Source organism: Cuculus canorus, chromosome 6, assembly GCF_017976375.1.
Source record: "Cuculus canorus isolate bCucCan1 chromosome 6, bCucCan1.pri, whole genome shotgun sequence".
Lineage (NCBI taxonomy): Eukaryota > Metazoa > Chordata > Aves > Cuculiformes > Cuculidae > Cuculus > Cuculus canorus.
The window spans coordinates 31,447,886-31,468,332 of NC_071406.1; the positions used below are offsets into that span (position 1 = coordinate 31,447,886).

Genomic DNA, 20,447 nt, shown 5'->3' on the forward strand with positions numbered 1-20,447 from the left:
GTTCTCATGGATTAAAAACACACAAGGCAGATCATATGCTTTTTCTAGAAAATTGCTTCTTTACTTAGTGCGTAAAAATCTCCTGTGACTACTTTTTTCCCTAGAGTCCTGTAGGATGTAAAAAAAGTGTGAAAAATAGCAATTGCATAGCCTATTCTGTTAAACCTTGCTGTGCTCTGGCCTTGACCACCAGATCAGAAAGGAAGAAAAAATGGTCTGAGTGACCAGAGTTAATACTGTCAGGCCTTGTGCATCTCGATGAATATCACTGCATGCTCCTGGAAGCCTCATTCCAAACTGAAAACCACGTGTAATAAAAATGGCTCCATTTCATGTTCAGGCTGACTCGGTGTTTTTTCCTCATTTCTTCATGTTGTCTGTCTTCATGTCCTGCTGTCACGGTCCTCCTGATAAGTATCAGCCTCATAAATGCCTGTCACATGTTTTTAAACAGGGATGTGGCACAGAGCTGGATGCGGAAATAGATGCTTGTCAGCTTTGCAGCTCTTTTTATAGAGCTGCCAAACTGGAGCAGCCGCACACTGTTCTTGTGACAACCTCTTTCTGACTGTAGTTGCTTGTGTTCTGTTTTTTTCCAACTAACTGATTTTTCTGTCTCTGCAATGTTTCTTGTGGTTTAACTAGGACAAAAGTATAGCATAGTGTCCTTGTTTAGTAATGAGCACGTGCTGTCTGCAGGCTTTGAAATAGACACCCCCGATAGTTTTGGAAGAACGTGCCTCCACGCTGCCGCTGCAGGAGGGTGAGTAGCTGTGACTGTAGCTGGTGTAAGTTATTTTGCGACTTCGTTGCAGGTTTGATACCAGCCGATTGACTGTGCCATCCATAAAGGAATTTATTGCGGTTCAAAGTAAGCAAAGTGGTCTGATGTCAAATTTTGGTCTCTTCAGGCTGTCTTTTGCCAGTGTCCTCATGTAGGAGTTGCTTGCAAAGTAAAGGAGGTGGGTTGTGATTTGAAACATGGGTTTCAGGCATATCCTTCTTTTCCCGCACCTGTGAAGACTGCTTCAGCTTTGAGTGGGAGCATACTCACCCAGGTCTGTCTGTTGTCCGCAATGATTGCCGTGGGCCAGCAGTCAGCAGGAAATCATCGGTTCCTAGGGCAAAATGAGTGAGGAGGGGGAGCTGTGGGATGCTGCTGGCAAAGGAGTTATTCCTGGCCTCAACCTTTGAAATGTAACCTTGTCAAAAAATGGAGCAGTGCCCATCAGATTGCAACCCTGGAGTCCAAATGGAGTTCATCTCTAGTTTCCCCATTTTTCAGGTGCAAGTTTAAAGGTTTCTAACAGAATAAACAGCAAACCAAAACAACATCGAAAATCCAGCCCTGAAGCAAACAACCAAGCCACCCTCCAAATGAGAAAGTCAAATGTCAATTGTTCTCTCAGATTGATGCATTCCTGATAAGTGATAGGAGGCCAGAAATTGAAACAAATGAAAAATGAAATATATCAGTTTAAGTTGGAAATATAGCATCTATTTACTTTAAATATTTTCAAATGATTGTCAATGGAGTGCTGTGAAAATAAATTAGGAAAAGAACAAAACATTTGGCCAGCATTGAGTTTTGACTCTTTTGTTGAGGACTTTATTGCTCAGAAAACCACTGAAATGGAGCCCTGGCTAGAAACCAACTTTGATTCTCTGTGGTTAAAGCAAGCAGAAATGGTTATCAACAGTGTATACTGGGCACTCTTTCTGGAAGCTAGTTTTTCTTCTCAGTGGACCAAAATGAATATCACGAAGTTTTTGTTATTACAGAAAACTAATAAGATTGATCCCAATAGTGTTTTTATTGTTCTTATGATATTGTACTTCTTGGTACTTGTCTCTTATTAACAGAGGTGATATGACTATTAATAGGATGGAGATTATTATAGTATAGTTCAAATGCTACCTTCTTGATAAGGCTGCATCTCATGGGAATAATAAAAACACCTGGAAGCCCTAATGAGAAGGAGAGGCTTGATAAGAAGCAAAAGTGGCTCATGAAAATAGACCATATTTTTCCAGTGGTTTACTACAATTGTCATTCACTGACAAGTGTTTTTATTTCTTATATATTATGGTGAGTGTTCTGTAGCTATCTTATGCAATAGTATTTTAGAGTAGGGAGGAACATACAGCAGCATATTGTATCCAGTCTTTTCTTTCCTGGAGCTGGAGCTATACACAAGGCATTAGTGTTTTTTCCTGGCACATGCCTGTTGCTCCCATTACATTAATGGGAGTTGCATGGGTACTAGGAAAAGCACATTCTTCTAAGGCCGGCTCATCTGATTGTGAACACTATTGATTTATTGCCCCTGTGAATGACAAGAAGGCTTGAAAAGTGCTGTGCTTCTTTACGTCATTTTCTGGCTTGGAGTCATACATTTATTCACTTGAATTACAGAAGATGTGAGAATTCAACTGTTTTATTTTCTATTGAAAATCACCTGGCTTTAAACGAAATGAAAAAGCAGCTACGATGTGGTCAGCAGCCTGATCCAGTGGGAGGTGTCTCTGCCAGGTGTCCCGGGGTGATCTTTAAGGTCCCTTCCAACCCAAAATATTCTATGATTCTATGAGTTCTTTCTACAGATTCGAAGCAATGGAGCCCTACTCATCCGCTTACATAAATGCAATATTGATATGACAGTGACTTTAAATCACTATTCCCCTCACTCAAAAAAGCACTTGGAGAAGTGCTTAAACTATTAATAGTCAACAAATCATATGAGAATAAACCTAAAAGTAACTCCTGTGATTAAATCTCACTAGGTAAACAGTATTTGAGCAAAGTGCTTGCTGTTGAATGCTTTGCTGAATGGGGGTGGATTTTGTTAAATGTCACTTCTTCATTATTAGACTGGCATTTTATAACCAGCAACAACTTTCGTTTAAAGTTCTCTTATAAAATACCAGTTCAATGAGGGAAGCATTAGAGTACAGCTCCCATAGAAAATCTCTGAACACACTGAATTTAGATCACATTTACTGTGCTCTCATTGGAATTTTCTTTTTCTTCTGCAGAAGAGAAATTTGAGTTTTCTAGAAAAAAAGGAAGTAATTTTTTTAAAACTTCATTTCTATTTGACTGAATTTCATGTTGTAGTTTGCTGTAGCCTGTTTTCTGCATGACAAAAATTGTTAGAGTAACATTTTCATATTTGGGAGCAGAGAACAACATAGATATAAACTTCTGTTTTGGTCATGTTTTGTTTTCTTTACTTCTCTTTCCAGTAACGTTGAATGTATAAAACTCTTGCAAAGCAGTGGAGCAGATTTTAATAAGAAGGATAAATGTGGAAGGTAGGTAAATAATGAAGGTCCTTTAAAAAATAAAAAAAACCCGTAATCTGGCAGACAAGGAAGAAAGACTGCCTCACTCTGGAAATCATATGTTCTCTGAAAAATGAGAGTAAAATAAAGTGGGAGTTTGGCCTTCCCTGCCGAACTCTTGCTGCTGTAGTTATATGCCAGACAGGCAGGTGCAGACTTCATTAAATCCATAAAAGCCATCCCACCTTCTTGAGTTTTCTGTTTTAAAAATATCACAGGTTTATTTTTTTTCCTTATTGCTTCTTTTATTGCCTAAATTCTTGTGCTTGTGTGCCCAAGACAACACTTGGATTATGATGCTGCTCTTTGACGCACTTCCTAGAGGGCTTTTTTACCACCCTATGAAATGTTGCTGTGAGTGTTGAAATGCCAGCTAAATAAGATGTGGCGAGAGACACTGTTCTTTGCTCTGCCTCCCAGCTGGAAGAAAGCAATAGGTATGCAGAGCAGCAGCAGAAGCTGTCACTGGGAATAGGTTGTTTGCAAGATGCTGATTGATAATCTGTATCGTACTGGCTTTCATAGGAGCACCAGAACTTCCTACTAACACAATATTTTGTTACATCTGCATAACTTTGCATATCATCACAGGAACATGAGGCACTGATATTGACTACTGGAAATCTGTAGGAATGCAGTAATTAGAACTTGTTATCCTCAGTGGTGCATGCTGGAATATGAGGTAACAAATTGTCACTTCTGTTCCAGGACACCTTTGCATTATGCAGCTGCAAATTGTCATTTCCACTGTATTGAGACACTGGTGACAACAGGAGCCAATATTAATGAAACAGATGACTGGGGACGCACTCCTTTGCACTATGCTGCTGCTTCTGACATGGACCGAAAGTAAGAAAGCCTCTTTGTTTTCCTTGTTGAAAGTGTTTTGCTAAATCAGTGTCATTCTGTTCTCTTCGTGAGGCTGTGTCATCTCAGCCAGATAAATGATCCCATTAGCAAAGGAATTTCTCTCGGATGTATGCATAACTCCACGCTGAGATACTCTGACTTGAAGCCAAATCCCCAGATGATGTGGTGTTTCAGCTATACCGTTTACCTTTGATGTAATGCATAATTTTACAGCTTCTCTGTCTTACTGAGCTGTTTTCACAGCATTTTGTCTTGTGTTTTTCTCTGTGGGGTTTCCTCACAAGAGTACGCGCAGAGAATTTTCTACATCTACTTCACAAGTCCCTCAGGAGGGATGGAGCAAGAGACAGCAGGAAGAGTTTTCCCAGATGGACTGCTGAGAGAGACAAACATCTGGCCATTCTGACAGACTTTCTGGAAAAGATGGGATAGATCTACCCATCAGTCTCCCTCCACTGTCACAGCTGATAAAAATGCTCATCCTGTCCAAACAGGTTGCTTTTTAGGGACTTTAGAAAGAGAGAAGCTTGGAGAATATCCTTTGGTAGAATACAGTGCTATTCTTGTGAGAAAGCATGTAAACAACTGCAAAACATAGAAATCCTGTGGTTACTGAACAGAGTTTCTAATGCACAGATGGTTTTTGGCAATCTCTTCCTTATAACGTGGTATAAAACAGGTTTAAGTTCTCTCTTAAAACTGTTAGTGACCTGTATTTATTTTAGATCGTCCGATGCTTCTCTGTCTCATTGCTTTAGACACTAAGGAACTGTTTTCTTGGTTTCTCATACGGTGAGGTCTGGAAAAACATATCTGGCTCATTCCCAGAGAATACCACCTCAAAGCACCGCCTCAAAGCCACTGCAAGGGGACTTTGGCTTGACTTCAAGGTGGAAGTTTGGATGCTATACCAGAGTCTTGGTGGCTTCCTTATCATTTGCCGCCATAATGCTGATAGAAAATCTGTCTTCCCTATCCCCTGAAAATCTGAACAGTGCTGGGAAGAAGGCAGCAGGATCTTCAAAGGTCTGTATTTAGAATTGTAGTTGGAGTAGGCTTGTAGGAAGGCTCTCACCACTGACTGTTTCTAATTCTGCCTTGCCAGAGTAAGTCGTTACTCAAGGTGTTGAGAATTTCAATTCCATGTGCATTTTTCAGCTTTTGACTCTTCCTAGGTGATGTTCCTGCATTTAAACAAGGTCTTTGTTGACTTAAGGACGTATCTAGTTCCATCATTAATTAAAAAAAAAAAGCTTGCTTTAGTCACAACCTGAATGTTAGCAGGAATCTGTGGCCTTTATTTGCCCTCTCAGTCCAAACTTAAATTGATTCTGATGTGTAGGTGCTGTCTTCTCATTAAAATTTTCAGTTTGAGATGATCTGGGAGAAGCCTTGTTATATAGATGAAATGCTCTTCACAGACCATGAGTTTATAGATCAGCATGGTTTTTTCACACTGCATGGCAAAAAAACTCCTCTGAGGTCAGGCAACCTCAGTCCAAGGAATATTCATAATTATTTAACCTTGAATGTGGGCCATTAATGAGCAGAGAGAAGTCTTGGTGCAGCAAGGTTGCCCTATGGTTTCAACTATTTTGGTAATTGTTGTTCCTTATGATCTTCAAAAAGTACCCTTTCCTGCAATGGAAATCACATCAGTATTTTCATTAAGTAGACAATTGCAGTTTCTGAGTATGTACTGTTTCTCCAGATCATCACTTATTCTGTTCAAGGAATCTTATTTTGGGATCTTGCTGATTTGTAGGTAACTGAAAGCAGATGCAGGTAGGACTTCAGCGTGGCTTGAAGACTATGTTAATATTTAAGGTAGTTATTATATTAGTAACCAAGTTTTCTCTGAGTCAGTGGATATCAGACAGACCTTGGGTTTGTAGAATAGTCCATTTCTGCTAGTCCCCCCCAGAAGAATGTCAGATCTTGATATTACAAATGGAAGATCACATACTCAAGAAAGAATGTACGGTTCTGCGTTGTGAAGAATCCAGTCTGGAATTTGCACATGGATTGAAATCAGCAAACTACAAAATCTTAAAGTGACTAAGCCATTATGATAACAGTTTATAAAGATGTTCTGTGTTAGCCTTGGTGGGACAAGAAAGATTATAATCACAAGCTCATGATTATAACATCATGAATTGTAGTCTTCTGTTTGCTATCCATCCAGCTGGGAAGCAGAGGTGCCAAAAATTATCTAGGTGTGCAGGAATATGAAGACATGTTGAGCTCTTTGAAGAATCTAAAGAATCTATCTGAATGATCCACACAGCGTTGCCAAGATATTTCACAGAAAGTGAGAAGAGTCTTCATCATAGCTAATGCAGATTCAAGATGGACCCATTTACTATCAGTGATTAAAGTTTCTCTAAATCCTAAATGCTTGAGAAGAAATTGCAGGTTACTGTAGGAAGAAGCAAGCTGTGGTAATCCTGAGTTCCCCTCTGCCAAGGAAACAAAACGCGGAATATTGTTGAAGGGCTCTAGAAAGTGATAATAGAAACCAGAATTTTCTGGGGCTTTTCTTCTGGTGTCGACCAGCAGGTCAATAAATCATCATGTTGTGTTGTCTCCATAGCTTACAGAACTTATTAGCTGCAGACCCATGCTGTGCACTCATTTAATTTGTATAATTCTTATTGTTGACTGGAGGTCAAATCTGTGAAGAGGAGATTGGGGATGGGTGGCAGACTGCATCAAACACTGGTGTGATATTTTGAAAATAAGTTGCATTTTTCTGTCCTCTATGCTAAGAAGAAAGAATATTTTAGGTAACTCCCATGAAAATGCTGAAGAACTTGAAAGAGCCAGTGAGATGAAGGAAAAAGAAGCTGCATTGTAAGTTTGGTGTCAGTAAAGCAGTTAGACTCCATTTCTGGAGAATGCCACTGCTTTGGGCTGCAGTTTACACTCTGCTTTTGCTCATTCATTGCTCTGCTAAACACAATGCTTGGCTTTAATGAGGGCTCACCTAAAGAAAAAAAGCTCTGCACTCATCTCGATGCACATATTCTCTAATATTTCTGTTTCTGTGCTTGTTGTTGTTTCTTATTTGAAAATGTACTGCTTCAGTATTTAATCATTCTTTAGTACTGTGCACTGACTTATTTTAATGCTACGCAGTAAGTACATGTGTTGAAAAAGAAGTAGCCAGTGTACTTGCTTGGATAGACATTTTTGTCTAGCTATGTAATAATTTTTTTGTTTTAATAATCTCCTTTTTCATATGACAGCTTTACATTCGCTAGACATTACAAACTATGAAAGAAAGTACTAATAACAAAACGCTGATTTCTTGGTGGTATAAGAAAAAGTGGCCGTAGCTATACAAGGCATAAGGAATCCTTTGAAAAACACATGACAAAAAAAAAACATAACAAAGAAGGAAATTAGCTCAGTTAAGTCTTTATTTTTCAGCTTGCTGTAGTGCACGTTTGGAGGCCAGTGGTTTGATCTAAGAGTTTTTACGTTCAGTCGTAGCAAATCTAGGCTGCTTACACCATGATACAGAGTTGTGTATTGTGTAGTTGTCTTTCAGGCTTTGTAAGAGAAAATAATTTTGTAATCTAGAGTAGCCACAAAAGCTGGTTTGGAGATCGTTTTTTATGAAGATCTTCAAAGATGAGTGAGGATTTTTCTGTTTTAAAAAATGGTGAATGTGGGGAGCTTTTGGTGAAAAGAGGGAAACTTCTAAGTGATTTAAGGTACTGCTAGAAATACAGAATTAACTGCCAGTTTTCAATGCCGCTCATAGATACAGTGAGGGATGAGTCTGTTAAATATTGTGAGCTGTCATTTAAATGAGTGAATTGTCCACAGGTGTCTAGAGTTCCTTCTACAGAACGATGCCAATCCATCCATCCAAGACAAAGAAGGGTACAACACTGTGCATTATGCTGCTGCATATGGGCACCGGCAGTGTTTGGAACTGGTGAGTGCTCAGACAGTTCAGGAGTCTCTTATCTGCCAATATAGATGTGTTTATATGCTAGTATTATGAAATCCCTTCATGGTTACTATTTGAGTTCTTTGGAAATTAACAAATCTGTGAAAACCTGTAATATAGTGCCATGAACGCAAATATATGCATCCAGATCTATCTTAAAAACATGTTAATCTTTATAATCCTGTACTCGTTCAAGATGCTGGTGCTTAAATGTTGTCTTTGAGTGGAGTTGTGTCCTCAATTTATTTTTAACTGGGATCAAAGTATTCGCAGTCTATGTGTATGTGCCAGTGGTAAGGGATAGTTCCCAGTGTGTGATGGTGTGTGTGTCTTCTGCAGCTGGCACATTGTCTGACTTGCAAACCAAGTAAATAGCTTTCATCAGCTGCATACCTGCTGTGCCTTTCTGCCTCTGGCGAAACAACAGCAGCATTGATGAAGTTAATATAATCAAGATTAACCTTGAATGTAAAGGAAGGGGGGGGAGTGGGAGGGGGGGAGGGAGAGGGAGTAAGAGGTGGTTGTTTTTTAATATCCTGGACCTGAAAGATTAGAAATTGCATCTTGTAAGAAGCCAGACATTTTTAGCCAAAAATTGGGCTTGGGAGATGTATAGTATGGACTTCTAGAAGTTTGTGACTTGTAAAATTGTCATGAAGATGGGCATTAACCGAACTGCTTGATAAACAGGGTGATCCCCAATTATTGTGTCACACATAAATAGGCTTTAATTGATTTTTTAAAAAAAGGTCTAATTAGGAATTTGTAGAGGTAGTCATGCTTTAATAAGAACATTGTCTGCTGCTTAGTCTTGTATGTTGTTTGGTTTGTTCTTTCTTTGTTGAAGAGTCAAAGTATTTAACTATTGCAAAAGACCTCTGCTCAGCCCGTGCTGCTTTCACAGCACACGTACCGATGCTGTCAGTGCCACCACAGGAGAAATACTGCAGCTGGCCTACAGCAGGAGCACAACAGCTGGGAAACCTTGACCTGTAATTATGCTAGGGCAGCCCTGGGTCAGCATCTGAGATGGAATGTTAAGCCTTTTTAGCTGCCGCCTGCAAGCATGTATATTTAGGACACTTAAAATAATGCTGCTCCTTTGTAACTTGTGGCAGTGATTTTGGCCTTTCCTTATTTAGAGCATTTTCCTAGAGCTGATCTCTCATGATAGATAGCCTGCTGGGATAGAGAGGTCTTCTGCTGAGCCTTCTGCCCGTTAGGAACCATAGCAAAGGTTCTTGATCTTTGTAAGGTGTATATATAGAGTAGCCTTCTCTGTGCGGTGTGCAAGCCTACACTCGTGTGGCCACAGCAATGTGTATTGCAACCTTACCCATGTCTTATCACCACATTCTTGCATAAGCAGAGGTCTCTATAATAGCACCTTCACTTGGGAATTCTCTTTTTGCCTTCATATCACAGTTCCTCTATGCCATGAGGTGTAGAGCAGGCACGGAGCAAGGTCCTCTCTCTTTTCTTTTGCTTGTTGCTGCACACGTTTTCTGGCAATGTATCAGTTGCAGACTATGAGCTGCTATTGAGCCCTGGTGTTGCTTATGCTTGCCAGATAAAAGGAAGAGCTGGAAATGCAGCGTGTATCAGACGTGTTGTGTTTTCTTCTAATACTGGTGAAAAGTGAATAAAGGTGAAATGTAAATTGTGGGCTAAAGTCAGCTGTGCAGCAAGCGCTCTATATTTGAACAGAGAAATTCAATGTTTTCCTGTGTCAGTCTTCCCTATTTGTGACTATAGCTGCTATTTAGAAACTCGAAGTCGAGTATCATTTGCAGAGTTGGAGTCATGCAGCTGTTCTGTCTATACCAGTGAAAGAAAATTGCTGTGAATTTTAGCCTTTTGCATGCAAAGGACCAGTATTACATACTAGGATGTCTGCCTGAAAGGTTTGTGGGACCAGGATTCTGTCGTTGGTGTTGAGAGGTTGTCAGGCATCTCATTTTCTCTCTGGAATACAAAAGCTAAGAACACCAGAAAGCGTTTGTACTCGATCAACAGTAGAACCAGGACTTGTCATCTTTGCACCCACTATCAGAAGAAGGTTATTCTGTTTTGCTCATGTGAGAAATTGTCCCTTAGCTCTAGTGAGTTACCGGGTCCTGAGTTTAATACCTTTGTATTTGATAACAGTGACTAATTAACTGATATGGACACCACCTTTACACTTATTTTTTTGCATTATTTGGAATCAGAATGGCAAATGGTCAGGAACAATGCCTTCAGTAGCTGAAAGGTGGTTGTGCCTTGGGCATGAAATGGAAATAATCCTTGTGCCTAGGTTTGTTGACTTATTCCAACATGAGACAGACTCCGAGGTGTTAAGACAATTGTTGATTCCTGTGCTTCATCTGGTAAAGGACTGTCATCTATAGACATCACTGTCCTGTAATGCAGTCAAATCAGTTTTGATAGAATTGTGGTTATCTGTGGCTATTTGAGGGCTGTGTGTAAAAGCTTCAATAAGAAGTCATCTGGGGCAGATGGAAAGGAGACTGTCTTGTGAGGCTCACTGGTGCCTTGATCACAGTTTATTGTGCTCTCTGTGGTGGCCCTATAACAGGGACTTTGTCATGATCCATGATCTTTATTTCTGTTAGCTATTAACCACAGTACATTGACTGCTCTAGTTATTCATAGTGGAGTGAATCATCCACTAAAGTTTAATTGCTTCTTTATGGCTTTTATCTAGAGTCCCCTCTTTTCCACATAGCAGAGAGAACGGTAAGTCATCAAATGCAATCTTATTCCTCAAGCCTTCTGTTTACCAGTTTTGAAAATCAAACCAATGAAGATCCAGAGAACTGGCAACACTCTTTGCCTCATTTCTCTCTCCTGAGCTGCACTGGGCTCTCCTCAGTAACGATGGAGGCAGCTGCCAATCCCAGTTAATGCTGCAGTTTGATTTAATGGGTCAGTGTGTGTAGAATAGGTGCATGAAGACAGCTGGTTATGTCTGAGGAGTACCTGGCTGCTTTTGTTGCTTTATCTTGGAAATACATTTTTCTTGTTGCTTTCCATGTCTTCAATGCTAATGCGAAGTAAAATAAGATTCATGGTATTTTTAGTTGCTCTTACTCAAGGAACAGTGGGAGCCCACCAGCCCTATTCCAATGTAAATATGTCTATAGATAGGCAGGGAGATTTTTTTATTTTGGTTTCACACATGCAAAGGCAGAGACAAATTAATATCTTTCTTAGATGTGCTAACTTAGAACCACTAATTTGTATCACAGAAACTCTGACATATGGAGTATTCCTTCTAAAGTATTTCCAGTCCCTTCCATCCTGAAGAATGGATTTTCAGATGGGATTATTAAAGAATGTTATTTTTCAGTGCCAAGTTAACTCTTGTTTTACTGTTTGATCCTTTGGGTAAATATTTTTCACTTATTAGTGGTAACACATAGGTGAAAGTATCTAGATAGAAATTATCTTCCCTAGAATGAGACGGTTGTTTATGGCATAAACCTGTTAGAGGAAAGAGTACATATAAAATATGAAGCTTTAATTCTGATCAAAACAGGGGCAAACTGTCTGCTACAATGAACTTGAATTTATGAGAAATGGTTACTAGTATTTCTTTACATGCACAGTACTGAACTTTGGCAAAATGCTAGAGAATTATTTCAGTGTTCCAGAATACGTCAAGATTATAAAAGACCTTGTAAGGTTAATTTTCCCTTTCTCTGCTGATTTTTATAACAGATACCCAAAATAGCTTATTTCTAAATAAATGATCACTTAAAATCTGAAGATGATGATGTATTATCCAGTGGAGTTTTCTTTGCTGAGGGATCTGATCTTTAAGCTTTAAGCACCATAGCTTCCCAGCATGACAAAATATTTACACGCTTGAGTAGCGTTTAGGAAAGGCTGGTTTATCTAATCTATGAAAATATATTTTCATTTTTTGATGTCTGTTTTCTGTAGGCCAAATACTTTGGCTGCAATTCAGCTAAATTTATTTGTAGGGAGAGGAGAGCTACTGGGAGAAATAAGGATTAAGCGTGAAAAGGTCGTATTCTTTGACCCACACAATTAAAATTTGTGTTGTGTGTTCAACCACAGAGCTCAATGACAGAAGCTTTTTTCCTTGAGGACCTTTAGGTTGTCTGGGATATTGGTGGGGTAGTTGCCCTGCAATGAATGACGTGATGTTGCTAAAAAGGGAAGAGTGGAAGCAGATTTTTGATTTTTTTTATCCATCTGTAAGGAGCCATTCATAAAGGCTGAATGGTGGGTATGTGTGCAACTCAAACTCCCATCTGCCTTCCTACTTCTAAAAATAATGTCGCGCTTGTTCAGATTGGGACTGACTTCTTTGGTGTTTGATAGTCAGGGATATCAGTCACGGTCACTAGCTGGTATTTTAGAGTTGATTACATCAACAAACAACTTTGGAAAAAAAGTAAAATATGGAGGGTTTTTTTTATTGAAATTGATTTGATCTCTTACCACAAAATCCTTGTTGGCTCGAAAAGAGTGGAATCTAAATTGTAAATTCACATGAAAATTCTATCTGAAGAGCCAGTCAAGCACTTTTCGCATGCAAAAATAGCTTTCTCTGCAGTGTTAGGGCAATCAGAAATCAGTGCCTATCTCCTGTAGTGAAATCTTTTCTCTGACTTTAAGAATTGATGGTTTTTTTTTTCTTTTAATATGCTCTTCTCTTTATTCCATCAGCAAATGAAATTCCCTCGCTAATAGAAATTGAATCAGCAGAGAGAGCTAATTCATTTGACGATGGAAGAAGAGCGGCGTTGAACCAAAAACTGGGTCCAAAGGAAAAGGCAAATCTCCATCTGCCTGCCTGCCTGCCTGAGGCAAGGTGATCTGCACAGCAGTTTGTGTCTGGAAGAAGGGGCAGAAGGAGATTCCCAGTAGCAGAAGGCCATCTTGGCTGTGCAATGAAAGGAGAGGTTGGGTTTAAAGAGACAGAAATAATCTTTTATTAGAACTGCTGCTACCCTCAGTAGTAAATAGTTGAGCTATGCCTTCAAATGTTTGATTCCTTACCCCAAGGACAAACTGGAATCACAGACACTGTACATATTCGATCTGGCTGCTACTAATTACATATGTCTCTTATCAACAAGAATTTGTTCATTCATCCATCTGAGAGCAGGACACTGGTAATTAATGACAAATTAATCACAAGTGTGAGTGGGATATATGTTAAAGCATCTTTTGCTACATGGGGATCTGGCTGGAATGCTTGTCCAGCAGCAGCTCTGGGTCACCTCCTGGCCTGAAGCTTTTCGTTCAGGGCATTGTTCTGGATGTTCTCCTTCATAAATGCCTGTCCAACTCCACAGCCAACACCCTGTTTCTTAAAGGGAGCATTTTGTTGGAAATCAGTTGTGATAGTTATGTGGTGAATGACTTTGTACCTGTGTCTGTGACAGCTTTTCCCATGAGGAAGCTCCTTTATTAGTGGAGGAAGCTCAAAATCATTAATTTAAGTGTATAGAAAAGGAAAAGAACTTAGGGACTTACTGCCTGAAAATAACTTCAGTAAGCCTTATTTGCCTGTCAGTCCTAGAATTCTCCATATATAGGTGATTGATTCAATTACTTAAGTTGTGATGTCAGCATCAGTGCAATATGTACCTACTGGTTAAATGACCAACAGGAGCCTTTATATGATAGATATGGCAGTATATTTTGGCTTAGATTTTATGTTTTGGAAACTAGATAATTTTGATCCTAAAAGCATTTTCTAGAAAGCTACTGCTGCTTGTGAACTCCATGTGTGCAAGAATTCACCATTTTCTTTGGCACCCTGATGACACTTTGGCTTGTAGCATAGGAGTATCGCCTAGCATCTTTGAGGTTTATTTTCTGTCGCTGTAACAGATTTTGTCTCTTTTTAGTTTATATTTTTGTTTTTCTGGGGTGGAAAAGCAAGGCACTTGCATCTGCTGCCTTCCACCAGAGAGTAACAACAGCAGTGCAGAATTACAGGAAACAGTTTTCCTTCAGTTTGGAGAGGAGTCATGCACTTCTACCGTTGCCTTAAATACCTGTCTGTGAGCGTGTATCTGTGTGTGGTGTTTAAATGCAAATGTTTGAAGAACATCCGACTCTCTCTAATCTGCTGAATTCAATGGAAAGGGCATTTGATCATGGCATATGGCATTGCATGAGATCATATAGCGCAGAAAGAGCTGTGAGTGCTGGGACTTTGGGGGTATAATCAGGCTTATTTATACAAAGGCAAGATGTTTGCCTGCATGAACAGACTTGCAAAAAGAAAGTCGCTCATTTATTGGTATTTGTAGGCTTACAAAGCACCCTAACTTCATTAGGCAGTCTCCCACAGTGTGTGTATGTTGTATCTGTATATCTGTATTTGTCGATAGAGTAGATTGATCTTAAACATTCTAATTGAACATTATTCTCTGCTTTTCTGTCCTCTCTTATGAAGTAATGCAACTGGTGTCTAGTCACAGTGGCTGTCTGTCAGTAGGCAGTGTCCCGTTGCTTCAGGAGTAATTCATCTATAGATGTAGAGATGTGTGCACGCAGGGTCAGGTCTTGCTTTGTGCTCCTGTTCATAGAGCACTTGCAATGCAGTTTATTCTACAGGAAAAAAAAACTACAAAACACCCCCAAACCCAAGCAACACTTGCAGAATATCGTTATATTTGATATTTATGTCTTTAACTATTTTAATTGACATTTTAAATCAGATTGGAAGCAAAACTCCATTGGATATAGTGAGTAAATGAAAAATAATTGCATGCTGTGTACTTTCATTTTTATTTAAACTTCTTATAGTATTTTGCAAATCCTTGTATTCACTCTGATAAAGCCTGAAGAAGAATAATCACAACTTTTAACTAGCATGCCACGTACTTAAAGCCACTGCATCTGTGCTGCTTTCTTTTCTTTTGGATTTCCGTCTGGCTGTTACTTATAAGCTCAGGCCTTGCTAGAATGTTTGTTGCTTTTCCTCAGTCAGTCTTAGGAGCTGTGAGTGAAGTGCACGTACCTGACTGGCATGGCACTTGTCTGGATGTTAAACTAACTTTGCATTTGGTAATGTGAAATGGAAACAACACTTGCCTGTTTTCTGGAAGTTTGTGGCCAATTTCAAAGTGGTTCAGAGAAGAAATGTAAATTACACGTCTTCAAGTCAGTCTGAATTTAAAAAGCCCTTGTGTATATTTCAAACAAGAGGCACAAATGAGAGGAGAGTAGCAAAATTACCATTGAAATGCACATTTTAAAATTGATTGTCACTATATTTCATCAGCACTCAAATTTTCTAACTAAAGGGGAAATTTCTTAAGGTTAATATAAATATCTAAATAAAAGCCTTGCTATAGCTTTTACAGAACTGTGTATGAAATTTTGCAAAACTTTCACTGGGTTAGAGAGCCCCTAAACCAACGTATGAGGCTTTACAGAACCTCTGAGGTAGAATTCCTGGCCAGAAATAAACATTATATATGTGATTCGAGTGTGAGAGCTCCAGGTTCACATCTCTGCCCTGACTGATAAAGACATTTGACATCCCAAGAAGTGACCAACACATTGTGCAGCTGGTTCTAGGTAGGATCTCTCGCTCTCATTTGGAGTGTCCTGCTTCCTATAGATACTCATTGGGTGAGAATCTCCTGTATAACCCACTGAGTATGGGACTTGTGGCTTAATATGAAATGATTTTGTATGAAGTGGAAGAGCTCAAACGGAAGATTAGTGTCCCACGTGAGAACAGACAGTGGCCTGGAGGTCCGCTTGAATTCTGAGATTAAGATATGTTTAAAGACTTCCAACTTTATTCTCTTATATGCCAGGTAAGTGTCCTGTTTGCATGGTGGTGACTGTTCCATTAGGGTATTGCATATTTAAACTTTGTCCTGGAAGAGCTGCATGGAACTACTAGTACATTTCTTCAGGCTCCGTCTACCTGATCTCTTGTGAAACTTTTTGCTTATGTTATTTGAACTTCACCCATAACTTGCGCATGTGAGTGAAATTGATGTAAACACTGATTAATCTCATTTTTAAAGCCTGATTTTAGGAAGATTTACCAGACACTGTGTTAAGGACATGTATTGGTTTTAATGGGTTCAAATTAAAAGAATGTGATCGTTTATATTTACAAATATGGAGAGAGCTTATAGGATTGCTTGTCCCCCTTGAGGATATGTTTGTACCACTTCGCCTTTAAATTATTCAATCAAGAATAATTCTGAGATTTAAAAAGATGCCTCCCTGCTATAAAGTAGTACAGAGGTTAATTCTATTATTCTTTTCTATCTCATCTGAAACAACTGATGAGAGTTTTCAATCTGTGTTCGCTTCTTCCTGGAAGAGCCTTTATTTAAAAGAAGCTGCTGCTGGTATGTTTTCTCCCAGTAGAGAAAATTATCTATGGCAATTCTTTAGGAAAGGTGAGATTCAAAGTGACGACCTAGCTATATTTATGCAGTTCTGAAGGTGACATTAAAAATTGTTACTAATTGCCCCTTCTGAATGACCTCATAGGTGATAAGCTACATGGCTATGCATTATTTTTCTTTTTAACCAGAGCTGAATTTTAGAATATATTACAGTCTGTAAGGACAATCATAGGAACTGCCCTGACTCATTAACTGAGTCAAGAAAAAAGAAAAAAAAGGAGAGGAGACCCTCCCCCCCATACCATATCCTCTCTTATTAAAACCGCAGAATAAAATCAAGCAGAAAAGCCTCTTATGTCTGTAAATAGTGTTATGGTACAAATAATATGGAATTATGAGAACTGTAGGTGTTATTAGTCTTCATACAGTGCTGGGGGAGAGAAGACAGTTTCTAATAGCAGCCTTGTAGTGCTAATAGTTTGTAACAATAGAACTGAATAACTGATGACTTTCATCTGACTTTGTCTGCATCTCACTACTAAAGCATTCAAGTTCCTGTTTCTGAGTGTGAAGAAGGCTTTACAAAATAATTACATACAGTATTAAATAGCACTGCTATGGGAAGTGAAGGGGCTATGCTGGGAATTTTCAAGAAGCAAAAAGAAGTAAGGGTATTGTTATGTTTTAAAGGTTTATAACCTAACCGGAGAGAAACTGTACCCACCAGCTTCACTTGCAATGTCTGTGCACAACTCTGATGTCTGCTTAAAAATCTGGAGACAACCAATATATAGAAATGTAATCAGCTAAAAGACATCATTTCAGTGGCACGAGAAATGAGATTTCTTGGGGCATTCTCTAGTCAGCCACTAATAACCATAAACTGTTAGTAATTTGTGCTTACTTGTCTGCCTTCAGTGGAATGCCTTGGCCAGCTTTAACAGGCAGGTATGTGTTGCAGCAAAGCAGACCTGCTTGGATTGCTCTGCAAGGTCTGTGGATTTAAGCTTTCATGGCTGTCAGGGCAAATGGTTTTGAGTGTTGAATTCACCGTTTTTACAAAGCTGCAGCTGCGGATAGCTTCTTACAAGCGTACTCTATGATAGGAACCATTATGGAGATAGACCCCTCCAAGGGAACACTGTTTTATTTGTTCTTATAGCAAGTATATGTAATTTACTATAAATGCATTCTCAAAACCATAGAAACACTGGTGGAACTGGAGAATTTGCTTGGTAACTTGCACCTGGTGCTCTTTATCTCTTTGAACATGAATCCTTCAGATTACTTAGTTTTAATTGTTACAAAGTCGTGCTTGACAAGACATACTAAAAATTATTAGAGTCTTTAATCTTTCTCTTCTTGCTCTCCTTCATAAATTCTCTTGTTGCACTGCCTGGCCATGTATCTGAGAGCTACCAGGTTTACCATCAAATTCTTGTTTATGCTTGACATTATGATGGAGACATTCAGCCTTATGAGTAATAAGCTCATTAAGCCTAGTCTGCATCAGCCTAAGCTGCTTTAACGCTAAGCCATGCAGATGCCTTTTGTGAGAGGCACTCCAATCCCACAATTTGTTCTTTTAAAGCCTTAATTTCGTAAATTTTCTGTGTGGTTTTTTTCATCAACTCAAAAGGCAATTATCTACCTTGTTCCAGGAGACTTATGGAACCCACTGACAAGTTAAGGAAAGTATTTCTATGTTAAGATTTTGATCTTGGAATTTCAATAGATGATGATAAGTGTAATTAAAAGTGATTAAATCAGTCTGCTGTGCTGGCCTTATGGACTCAGACTAAAGGCCAGTATTAGGCAGGCTTAGCTCTTGAGTTTGTTTGGTGGGATTTTTTAGTTTGTTTACTCACTAGAGAAAATCAGAATGTATTCATGTATGCAGAGCTGGCTACTGCTTCATCCTGTTTATAGCTGTCTTATATAAGAGAAGGACAATATTTTAAGCTGGAGGTGGCTCCATATGGCAAGACCAAATGTGTTTCCTAACCCTGCCCCAAACTTACTGAAAAACTGGTGTAGGACTTGATTTTTCCCCTTAGCTACAGTGATGTGTTAAAATCCATATTACCTGTTTATACGCACACCCACTTGGTTATGAGTCCTGTTTGTATCAACACAGATTTCTTTCCTAGTCTTGACATTTTACTAAGCAGAAAATATACAAATAAACAAAATTACTGTTTAATTTTCTAGCTTTTCCATAGGGTTCACGTTAGCGACCTTAGAATAGGAAATTTATGACACCTTATACATTATTAGTACTAGCTTGTATTCCAGTTTGAGTTTTGGATAAATTTGTCCTTGATGTAGGTCTATTAAACACTAATTTGTTACACCAGAAGTTCAGGCATATGTCAACGTTTAGGATATGGCATCATCACATAGTGTAGGCAGGTTAAATTCTTTGTCTACCATAGGCTTTCACTGGCTTCTTTGGAGGAACTTCTATTTTGTCATACTCTAGAATTGTCCAAATTGTCACAAAAGAAAAAAATCCTTTCCTCTTTTTATCTTGGTGTTTTTAATTATTTCCTTACTCTGTCAAAAAAAACCCTCAAAAACCTATGTGAAAATTTGACTTGTGACCTTAGAAACATTACAAGTCAGTTGTAGTTATCTGTCATGACTTTCTTCCCATTTTACGATTTCCTATTGCTAATTTTCTGTAAAATGCTACTTTCTAGTCACAAAGATATTCAGAGACTAATTCTTTGAGTAGTTATTAAGTAAAATGCCATACACATGAGCAGGGCTACTCAACAAGTGTCAACAATGTCGTTGTCAATACTGTGATTTTCTTTGCAGCCTGAACTGGTTAAGTTGTCAGGGTTCATTGTGGAGTGATGCTAATAGTTCCTCCTTCTAGATAGACAGAAATGCCCTGTTTAAGCCTTAAAATGCTTTAGAGTCCCTGTATTTTAAGGAATTCATATGAAAGTGCATCGCGTGTTATTAGATGTTTGTAAGAGTTCAAGGTTCTACTTTGATAAATTGTAAAAATAACTGTGAATGATGCATTGCTCAGCTATTAATCCCAGTGCTAATTATGTGTCAGAATTATCCAAAATGCTGTATCAGACATGACTTGCATATGCATTACTTGTGTAATCATCACTTTTTCCAATGTAAACTTACTCAGGGCTCTACTCCACAAATCATTCCTTTTGAGGACTCCTTTCTCACCCAAGCAGGCCCTATGATTTCAGGGAAACTAAATAATCAGGGTAAGGTTGTTCATTACAAGCTTTTGAAGTAGTTTCATAATTTTGTGGAGAAAAACTTGAAGATACTTTCCAGAAAAGGTTGTGAAGTATATGTTCCTCACAGTCCTTCAGTACTCACTGTGGACATCTGAGGACAAAATATATATATATGTATATGTCTGCTGACTTATAGTCCATGAGAATTTATCCTGCCTCATGCAAAGATATTCTAAGACTGTCTTCATTTTTTTTTTTCCCAGCTTCTGGAAAAAACCAACAATATGTTTGAGGAACCCGATTCTGCAGCTACAAAAAGTCCTTTGCATTTAGCTGTAAGTATGAGACATGTAAAGTGTTTGATCATTGTCTCCTGGAATAATTCTTTAATCCCTGTCTTTGAAGCAGGTTTAATCGTAGAGTTGTTTAGAAGAAGCTAGGAAGGGATGTGGGCCTAGATGTAACAAAAACAGATTCTGGGCTGGGATAATTAGTTAAGTTTTTGACAGTCTTGGATCTTATTTGATCCTAACACTTGGATGAGAAGAAACAGCCATTACAGTGAAATAAAATGGAAGTTTGCAACGTTTATTTGTAAGTAACTTATAAATTTGGAGCCAGAGCTTGAGTCTTTGGCTTTGATCATGGAATGGGATACTCTGAGGTTCTCCTGGAGATGTGCAA

At 38.7% G+C, this 20,447-nt stretch overlaps 1 protein-coding gene across 14 annotated transcripts in view; it reads left to right on the forward strand.

Moving 5' to 3' along the window:
* ANKRD44 (ankyrin repeat domain 44) overlaps positions 1-20,447 on the forward strand; it is a 135,209-nt gene that overhangs the window by 97,045 nt on the left and 17,717 nt on the right. For 7 of the 14 annotated variants that reach the window (XM_054070449.1, XM_054070444.1, XM_054070452.1 and 4 more), the window contains exons 12-18: positions 646-763; positions 3,247-3,315; positions 4,054-4,194; positions 6,985-7,068; positions 8,050-8,161; positions 14,887-14,913; positions 20,027-20,098. In XM_054070449.1, the coding sequence (XP_053926424.1) occupies positions 646-763; positions 3,247-3,315; positions 4,054-4,194; positions 6,985-7,068; positions 8,050-8,161; positions 14,887-14,913; positions 20,027-20,098 (623 nt within the window). The remainder of the gene's footprint in view (positions 1-645; positions 764-3,246; positions 3,316-4,053; positions 4,195-6,984; positions 7,069-8,049; positions 8,162-14,886; positions 14,914-20,026; positions 20,099-20,447) is intronic. The other 7 variants (XM_054070447.1, XM_054070454.1, XM_054070450.1 and 4 more) reach the window with 5 other exon arrangements.